This window comes from Lactuca saligna, chromosome 4 (genome assembly GCF_052625555.1).
Source record: "Lactuca saligna cultivar CGN05327 chromosome 4, ASM5262555v1, whole genome shotgun sequence".
NCBI classification, from domain to species: domain Eukaryota; kingdom Viridiplantae; phylum Streptophyta; class Magnoliopsida; order Asterales; family Asteraceae; genus Lactuca; species Lactuca saligna.
The window spans coordinates 25,099,497-25,109,524 of NC_136420.1; the positions used below are offsets into that span (position 1 = coordinate 25,099,497).

The window sequence follows — 10,028 nt, forward strand, 5'->3', positions numbered from 1 at the left end:
CATGGAGATGGTTTTAGAGAGAGAAAGCGAAAGAGTTTTAGAGCGAGAAAAAGAAGCAAGAACAGGGAGAAAGGGTTTTTTTTATCTGTCGTGTCTCTCCGTTTGAAGCTTATCCCTTCACGAATAAACCCTCCCGCCGCCGTGTTCTCTCCGATTGATTCTGCTATTCGGGTCTTTGATTCTTTATCTGTGATTCTCCTCAAAGGATCTATTCATTTGGTGAGTTATTCTCTGTTGTTCTTGACCCCCGTATCTCGCGTTTCTCAGTTTATATATAATTAATCGCGTTACGACAATCTTTCTTGATAAATTTGACTTGAGATCTCATTGATAGCTCTTTTAATGCTTTTGTTACTAATTCAATTCAAAATTTTAAGATTTTGTTTGTGGGTTTCCCCAAAATGTTTGTAATAAAAACCTGATTGTAATATAAATTAGCTATATCGGAAGTCTGTACATATTATCCCAATTGTCTCTGTTTGCTGATACTGTAAAATGTGACCTGTACAAGCTCGATTTCCATGCTTGGTTGTTCCGATAGAGATTTAAGAAACCAATCTTTAGATTTCGTATTTGATTCTTCTTTCTGTTCTTTTGCTACAGATTAGGAAAACAGACTGATTCGAATCGGTAAGATGCACTGATACCATATCCTATCCTGAGAACTTAACCAATCGTCTCCAGATTTAGATCTTATTCGGGATCGAATTGGGAGAATCCATCTTTTCCCCTTTCCTTCGGTTCATGTCTCGTAACTCAGACAGTCCAGTTCAAACCCAAATGGCGGTCGCTGTTTTCAACAGTCCTTTAGGGAGAGAATACCATGGAACCAGTAAAATGGAAGGGATGAAGCATTTAACAGGAAGAAGACGAGTCTTTGTTCAAACTGAATCCGGTTGTGTCTTAGGAATGGAGCTAGATCGAAGTGATAACGCTCATACAGTGAAACGAAGGTTACAAATAGCTCTAAGTCTCCCAATCGAAGAAAGCTCTCTAACTTTTGGTGACATGGTTTTAAACAACGACCTCAGTGCCATTCGTGACCATTCTCCTCTTCTCTTAACAAGAAACATCTTACACAGAAGCTCTTCAACTCCATGTTTATCCCCAACTGGTAGAGACACCCGCCAAAAAGACCAAAACATCCCCGTTGAAATCCTGGGGCATTCTAGTAATTTCAACCAAACAAAACCACTCGTTGATGAAGTTGTGAACGCGATAATCTCCGGGGTTGACCCGATCCCGGTCAACGGTGGTCTTGGAGGAGCTTATTACTTCAAAAACTGTCAAGGTGAAAGTGTCGCTATTGTAAAACCTACAGATGAAGAACCTTTTGCTCCTAATAACCCAAAAGGGTTTATTGGTAAAACCCTTGGTCAACCAGGGTTAAAACGGTCAGTTCGCGTTGGTGAAACCGGTTTCAGAGAAGTAGCAGCTTATCTTCTTGATTATGATCATTTTGCTAATGTCCCCCCTACAGCTTTAGTCAAAATCACACATTCAATCTTCAATGTCAATGACAGTGTTTGCAACAACAACAACAATAAGAACAACAAGAAGAAAACAGAAAGAAAGAAGAAGGTGTTTAGCAAGATTGCTTCATTTCAGCAATTCATCCCTCATGATTTTGATGCAAGTGATTATGGAACTTCAAGCTTCCCTGTGTCAGCTGTTCATAGAATCGGGATCTTAGATATTCGAATCTTTAACACAGATAGACATGGAGGAAATTTGTTAGTAAGAAAGATGAAAAATTCTGAAGTTGGAAGATTTAGTGAAGTTGAATTGATACCTATTGATCATGGGCTTTGTTTACCTGAAAATCTAGAAGACCCGTATTTCGAATGGATCCATTGGCCTCAAGCTTCGATTCCATTTTCAGATGATGAACTTGAATACATTGAGAAACTCGATCCGTTTCATGATTCAGACATGTTAAGATCTGAACTTCCAATGATAAGAGAAGCTTGTTTAAGGGTTTTGATTTTGTGTACGATTTTTTTAAAAGAAGCAGCTCGATTTGGTTTATGTGTTGGTGAAATTGGAGAGATGATGAGTCGGGAATTTCGTAGGGGTGAAGAGGAACCGAGTGAACTCGAGGTGTTATGTATGGATGCAAGAAGATTATTAGCTGAAAATGAAAATGAAAATGACATCACTTATGATAATCATGAAAGTGAAAATCAATTTCAGTTTGAAATTGATTGTGATGATTCGATTTCTGCTTTTGATTTTACTCCTAAAATGTCGGAGAATTTCGTAAACAGTAATCTTTCATTCCATTTGAGAAACCCGCTTTCGAAGCTTGAAGAAGCGATTGAAGAAGATGAAAGTGAAGAAGATGTTTCAAATCTGTCAATGTCTTTCAAGAACAACTGTAGTTTTAGTGATAAGTTGAAGAAGAAAACAGAGAATATGAGTTATGTAGGAGTGAATTCGTCATCCGGACACAGGAGTGCCAATGAGCTGATGCCAGCTGGCGCTAGTTTTGTGAAGCTTTCAGACATGAATGAAGAGGAATGGAGTTTGTTTCTTGAAAAGTTTCAGGATTTGATTTACACAGCTTTTGCTAAACGTAAGTCAATTTCAATAGGACAAAGGCAAAGACAAAGGCTTGGGACTTCTTGCCAGTTTTGAGAGATAGGAGGATTATAATTACATGTTTTCATGTTGCATGTTTTAAGGGTTTGACTTTGAATAAGTTGACTTTCAGGGTTGTTGGAGTGAAGTCTTTGGTTATTTAGGGTTTAGGGTTTCTTTTGTTGTTTTAATTAGTTGAGGGGTATGTTGTGTAAATATTCTTGAAAGACTACCTTTCTTTTAGTTAGGATTGGGGTTGCACTTTAGTTTCTTGCTTACCTTTGTTCTTGTGTACTTTGTTTATATCAATAAAATATGTAGCAATGAAAATGTTATGTAGTATAATTAAAATCGTTTCACATAATTACAAGAAAAATCGTTTTACATAATTAAAAGTTATGAGCAAAAATCATACATTAGATACAAACCAAATACAAAATTACAAATGCAAATACATTACCTGTGAAATAAGATTAATAAAATAATAATGTTAAAAATAAACAAGTGAAATAAGATTAATAGATACTTGTGATAAATAGTTTGATGTTAGACGTGTCTCCATGGTCTTTCAGCAAGATTGACACATTCACTGAATCTAAAACAGTCAACGAGATGGTCAATGCTGATTCCAGCAGCTTGCATGAATGAGTAGACAATGACTGGGCCCACAAGTCGGAAGCCATGCTTGAGTAAATCTTTGCTAATGGCTTCGGCTTTTGGTGTTCTTAAGGGTACGTTTCTTGGATGTCTGCATCTGTTGATTGTTGGTTTATAATTTACAGAACCCCACATGTATCCACTAAATGATCCATGTGTTTTTGCAATCTGAATAAACCAATAAACGATATTATATTATATAACTTCAATTTTATATGTAATTATGAGTATAAATCAATGAGTGTTTTAAGTGATAAAATGAAGTTACCTTGAGGATGCATTTGGCGTTTTCAACAATGGATCTGACTCTACTTTCACCTAACATCATGTCCTTGTTCGAGGCTATTTCCATGATGTCTTCTTCTCCCATTTTTGCAACGATATTTGGTTCGAATCCACAGAAAGCTTCTCTATAATTAATTAACGAAAGAATACATCAAATGATAAAAATCACCATATTTCTTTTATTTTGACTCATTAAAGAAAGAATCAATTTTTTTTTTGTTACCTGACAAGATTCTTCCTTTTAAGGATTTCCGTCCAATTGTAATTCATCAGCATTCCACACAATGAAAGCAATTCGAACAGTTGGCTGTTTAGATGTTGTTACAAGTTTCCAATTTAATGATCATTAATTGTTGTTCAATCAACAGTTGCTATTGTACATTTTGACAATTTAAGGAAACATAAAACTATAAAAGATCACGTACTTGTCGTCATACACTGGAACTCCCCAGCATTCATCATGGAATTCAACATAAAGTTTATCTGAAAAAAAAAAAACATCACAATCCAACATTTGTCTCATCATATACATACATACACATATTAATAATCCAAAACTTTTTATGTGAAGGTCCTAATAATTAAGCGTAAAAAAAAAAGATCACGTACTTGTTAATCCATTTCATGAGTTAAAATGTTATATTTTTGAGTGATCGGGGTTGACTTCTTTTTAAATGGTTTGGTGAATCCCAAAGAGTAACAAGAAGATACTATATATAGAGTGGTTGCAAATATAAACATATTTTATACGTGCTAATCATTTAATCAAGAGTTATTCCAAAGGAATACAAATTTGGTATATTAGGTTTTATGTTTCTGTCACACCAAACACCAAACCAATATAAAATTCATAGCAAAGAAAGTAAAATACTAATCAACTCCATGACTCATATTCGATTATCGTATTCATTTTTGGATAACTCTACACATTACAAATTAAAAACTTGATCATCCACATTTTGTAAGGATCAAGGAATAGATTCCACATGCAAGTTGTTAATTATAATTCACTTATCATAAACAGATTAATTATATGTTGTATATATGATTGTATCAATATCATTCACATTAAGAACATGACTATGCCTATGAACACAAGCTTGTCAAGTTTATATAAGAACTTAGTAAACTTACCACTGTTTTTAGTAATCCAATTGCATCTTCTCAAGCCTTGATCCTCACAATTGATGGGATCCAAATTATTCACATGATTGCTAGTAGTTTTAGCAACGGGTTGCTCTCTTCTAGAAGGTGTTGGTGTAATGATGAGTTGAAGTGCAGATGAGATTGTTTGCTCGAGTGTAGGAGAAGAATCTGTAAACGAGTCATTGGAGTTATGTGAAAGAGTTAAAGAAAGTGAAGATAAGGAAAGAAGTGAGCTTGTTTTGTGAATCCCAACAGGGTAAACTTTCTTCAAGTGTTTGGATATGAGGCTTTGTGTTGATGAAGGTTTCTCTTTGTTACTCCTTGGATTTGGAGAAGTTGTGTTTTTCTTTTCCACAATGTTTCTCTTCATGTTTTCTTTCGACATTTTTGAATAAAGGAAAAATGGATACCTATCAACTATTGCTTTGAGTAAACTTGCTTGTGATTTGAATATTTATATAGGGGAGAGGGTTGGATGTCAAATATAGGATATATACATGGTTGGTGAAATGTGGTATTTTCTTTATGCACCACTAGCACCTTATTTTTCTCAAGAAATTAATTAAAAATTTAATTAACTTGGTTTGAAAATGATGGTTGAATTTTTTTGAGGCTGGTCTTCAGGAAGATATATTTCCCTCCAAAGGTTGTGAATAGATTTCTTTGAGAAACCATTACATATATCGATTGTTTATTAATATCAAACCCTTATTGTCAACAATACCATCTTATCAATGGCTACAAGTATTAATAATAAGAATTTGCCGAATCTAATGAAGATTTTTGCAGTTACAAGTTATTAAGTCTAAATGATTTTTATATTTGATTTCAATTCTTTCATATATTTTTTCAATCTTATTACTAGCATTATTATATGTGATTCTTTTTATGCATGCTTTTATGTTCTAGTAATTGAAGTGGTTGGAATGTTCGTCTCAAAGAGGTAAAAACTTAAGTCCCACTCAAGTTGCACCTTAAGTCTTGAGACATACCCATTGCCCAAATAGACAAAGATATCCCATCTGTTGTTCTTTCTGGTTTTTTACTACATGCTCAGAGTCTTGCAAGTATCATGGGCCTTTTCATATAATAGGGCTATTTTTGAAATACAAGGTAGCCAAGGATGCAAAAGATAAATAGATGCCTCTATGACACCTAAATGCCACAACGTATGTGATGTAAAAGCTCTTTCTTTCTTTTGTTGCAAATAATCACTTCAAAATAATCTTAAGAGTTTGCTTTCAATGATCAGTAAGTATCACCACTAAAAACAAACTTTCTAACAACAAAAGCACCTATAAAAAAAAAGTATGTTGCTAATAGTGATGGAGCGTTGCTTAAAAAACTATAATTCATTTTCTAGCATCGGAAATAAGTTTGTAGCTGATCTATTAAACAAATTTATTTCTTCGGAGAGGATGATAATGTTCTTTAAAAATTCATTGTTAATCCATCTTTTGAAGTTATAAGATTTTTTTTAATTAATAATTTTTTTTCGCTAAATTTGTAATTTCCTAAATCAATTATTTCTTAAAATTTTAGTGTTTTTATAAATATATTTTTTATTGTAAAAAAAACTACAAACATTTAAGTTAAATTGGTTATCACTTTTTTAAATGAATAAGCAATGGTCGAAACATGATAAAATGACAAAGGTAAAACACATGAAATTATAAATAACATGTTGGAAAATTTTCACTTTGAAAAATTTTCAAAAAAATTACATTACGTTGGAAAATTTAAGGGTAGCACAGACTACCCTGTGCAACCTATTCCTGCCCCTATACTATCGAGCCACGAAGTGTTGATGGTTCATACATACCTATATATATATATATATATATATATATATATATATATATATATATATATATATATATATATATATATATATAGGTGTAGAATGTGTATATGTGACACCAATTTTCTAGAATAGATCAGTTGGTGACCTGAAGGAGTCAAATGTATGGTATTTCAGGAAAACCATATGCGACGACGTAGTGGGATGCTGACCATGACTTGGCAAGCAAGATGCCACGATGTGGCGAGTGTTACAGCCAAGCCCGTATTTTTTTTAGGGTCTTCTCTATATTCAAAGGTATTATCTCTAGGGTTAGATCATTTCCCATCAGCCTCTACCCTCCTATCTCGAAACCCTAACATCTTCTCTTGTCTTTTGAGCTCTTTGTTGGCATCTTGGACATTTGAAGGTTGAAGACGGGCTTTATAATGCAAATGATCAACTAGCATCTTTTCTCCATCTCTTGGTGCATCTTCTGGACTTGTGTGAGTCTCCAAGTTCTCACCTTTATGATTCATTCTTGTAGATCTAGAATTTTGGGCTCATTTTTCTTCATGATATGTTGGTATAAATGGTTGGTTTTGATAAAGTTGACAACTTTATCACTTCTTTAGGTCGCTTGGTCATCATATGTTCCAGATCTAGACTTTCATGTTGCTTGGTGCAATGCATGGAGTTTTGACTCAATTTCTTACCCTATTTTGACCTAGTTTGGGAGAGACATGTGTTGGGGATCCATGTATATAAAGTAAGGATTTTTATGGTTTATTTGAGGGCATGGAAGCCTTTTGGAAAGTTGGAGAAAAGGACTTAACGGATTAAGTCCTTAATGATAAAATTGGCTTCTACCAGTAGCCACGACGTGGCGAAAGGATGATCATGATGTGGTGGAGTCCAACCTCACAATTGTTTTGTCCAGACGTGGCCAAAAAGTGATGATGCCCTGCTTATTGTCTATTTTGTCATGTCATGCCCACGACGTGACCAAGAGGTCTCCACGTCGTGATGGCTATTGATTTGGTTAACCTTTAACTTTTGTTAACCGTTGACTTTTTGACCTAGTTGACTTTTAGTCAAATTGTAGGTTTTAGAAGGTATACATAGGGTTTACCTTATGTGATTAATTAGGAGGAGTGTAGCACTCGTTGTTTGTCTATGTGAGCTTGTTAACTGCCAATTACGTTTATGAGGAGAGTCTTCTCACTATATTATGTAGGATATTAGTTGTCTTCATGATGCTTGTATGAAATATAAGGATCTGCCCCCTGGCATATGTACAGAAGACTAAGATCTGGCCTCTAACATACGTATGGAAGGCCATGATCTGACCCCTGACAATTTGATATGTGCATATATATATATATATATATATATATATATATATATATATATATATATATATATATATATATATATATATATATATATATATTACATCATATCTTAATATTTTTAACTATATTTATGCTCATTATAGGACAAAAGATACTTAATCTATTATACGTTGTGATATAGAAGCAAAAGTCATGCTCGGGAGCAAAAAGGAAGCTGGAAGCTAGGAACTTAGACCAAGGTTGAAAAGAAGCAGAGAAGCTTCATTACCATGGTGTGATGACCTCCACCGTGACATGGCATCTTAAAAGATCCCGATGACGTGGCAAACCGACTTTAAGAATTATAAATAGGACACAAAGTTCTCCGAAAACCTAACTCTTTCTGGAGCTTTAGTCAACTTTTGAAGGCCAAGAATGTTATTTGGAAACTTGGAGGTGTTGAAGATTGATTAGAAGCTTGATTTTGAGAGATTTGAGGCAATAGTTCTTATATTTACTTATTCATCTTGTGTTTGATCATGGATTACAAGTTAAATTTTATTTTTAAATGTTTGTTTGATGAAGTTATGGGCTAAATACCCTAACTTTCGTTTAGACTAGATTACATGCTTATTTATGAACCTCCCTTTGTAGCCGACTTTGATTGTGTATTTAGTTGCATCAAATCCTTCCCTATAGGAACTTCTTGCGGGAGAGATGACTTGAGGGCTCAACACTTACTAGACGCCCTTTGTGGAGAAGGGTCTGCTATTGCCACAGATCTCATACATGCTATCACTTCAGTTGTTAATTTATGGTTAGAGGGAAGATGTCCAACCATTTTGGCAGAGTTTGTTGCATCCGCTCCTCTCACGCCTCTACTTAAACCTGACAACAGAATCCGTCCGATTGCAGTAGGCACTATATGGAGACGTCTGGTTTCCAAGGTTGCCATGAAAGGTGTGGGTAAAGAAATGGCCAAGTACCTTAATGATTTTCAGTTTGGGGTTGGTGTATCTGGCGGTGCTGAGGCTGTGTTACACAGTGCCAATAGGGTGTTGAGTGAACACCATGCTGATGGGTCTCTTGTAATGATGACTGTGGATTTTTTGAATGCCTTTAACCTGGTGGATCGTTCAGCATTGCTCCACGAGGTTAAGAAGATGTGCCCTTCCATTTCTTTGTGGGTGAATTTCTTGTATGGGCACGCAGCGAGACTTTATATCGGAGACTAACATATATGGTCTGCCATTGGGGTGCAGCAAGGTGACCCCTTGGGCTCTTCTTTTTTCCCTTGTTTTGCACCCACTTGTGCACAAGATTAGAGACAATTGTAAGATCCTTCTCCATGCTTGGTACCTAGATGATGGGACTGTTATTTGGGATTCAGAGGAGGTGGCTAGAGTGTTGAACATAATTCGGTTGCATGGTCCAGGTTTGGGTCTCGAGTTGAACATCAAGAAAATGGAGATTTTTTGGCCCTCATGTGATGGTAGGAAGCTTCGGGCTGATTTATTCCCTACGGAGATAGGGAGACCTTCTTTGGGGGTGAAACTCCTTGGGGGGGCTGTTAGCAGAGACGCGGGGTTTATTAGCGGGTTGGCCATGAAAAGAGCGGTCAATGCTGTTGATTTGATGGGCCTTCTTCCACAACTATGTGACCCACAGAGTGAGCTCGTTTTTCTTCGATCATGTATGGGCATTGCAAAACTTTTCTTTGGTTTAAGAGCATGTCAGCCGGTACACATAGAAGAGACAACGTTATTCTTTGACAAGGGATTGCGAAGGTTTATCGAGGATATGGTGGTATGTGGAGGCCCCTTCTTTGGAGACATTCAGTGGCGCTTGGCTTCCTTACCTATTCGTTTTGGTGGTTTGGGTTTGTACTCGGCCTACGAGGCCACATCTTACGTGACAATGGCATATGTGGTATGGATTCGGATTATCTATGTGCTATGACTCGTCTCCGTGATACGATTCTGGGATTTGACTGTAGCGGTTTCACTAATAAGGACACCGCCCCCTAAATCCCAAAAAGTTTTGGCGTGTGCCCTTTTTAGCAAAATCGTCCAAGATATGGAAGTCAACTTCGAGATGAATGTCAGACAGAAAGCAGTCTTTGAGTGTCTGCGGGCGCCTCATGGTCATGATTTTCTTCTAACTATCCCTATTGATGGTCTTGGCCAGTATATGTCTCCTGTGGAGTACCGAACTATCCTTCGTTACCGCCTCATGATTCCCATATT

At 36.0% G+C, this 10,028-nt stretch overlaps 1 protein-coding gene and 1 pseudogene across 1 annotated transcript; one reads left to right on the forward strand and one right to left on the reverse strand.

The window, feature by feature from the left end:
• The first annotated feature begins 613 nt into the window (after window positions 1-613).
• LOC145041403 (phosphatidylinositol 4-kinase gamma 7 pseudogene) lies at window positions 614-2,858 on the forward strand (annotated as a pseudogene).
• A 40-nt stretch (window positions 2,859-2,898) lies between these two features.
• LOC145041404 (DNA glycosylase superfamily protein) lies at window positions 2,899-5,103 on the reverse strand. The gene is made up of 5 exons (XM_078989462.1): window positions 4,657-5,103; window positions 3,948-4,005; window positions 3,746-3,829; window positions 3,506-3,647; window positions 2,899-3,405 (listed from the first exon to the last, which is right to left on the reverse strand). The coding sequence occupies exons 1-5, from the start codon at window positions 5,051-5,053 to the stop codon at window positions 3,127-3,129; spliced, it is 960 nt and encodes a 319-aa protein (XP_078845588.1). The 5' UTR covers window positions 5,054-5,103; the 3' UTR covers window positions 2,899-3,126.
• Window positions 5,104-10,028: the final 4,925 nt, after the last annotated feature.

What these genes read in the sequence shown, in the direction of transcription:
- LOC145041404 (XM_078989462.1), bottom strand. Translation starts at nt 5,053, where the DNA reads ATGTCGAAAGAAAACATGAAGAGAAACATTGTGGAAAAGAAAAACACA. An exon ending in AAAAGGAAGAATCTTGTCAG is followed by an intron (nt 3,648 to 3,745) that starts GTAACAAAAAAA and finishes AATTAATTATAG; the next exon opens with AGAAGCTTTCTGTGGATTCG. An exon ending in ACGCCAAATGCATCCTCAAG is followed by an intron (nt 3,406 to 3,505) that starts GTAACTTCATTT and finishes TGGTTTATTCAG; the next exon opens with ATTGCAAAAACACATGGATC.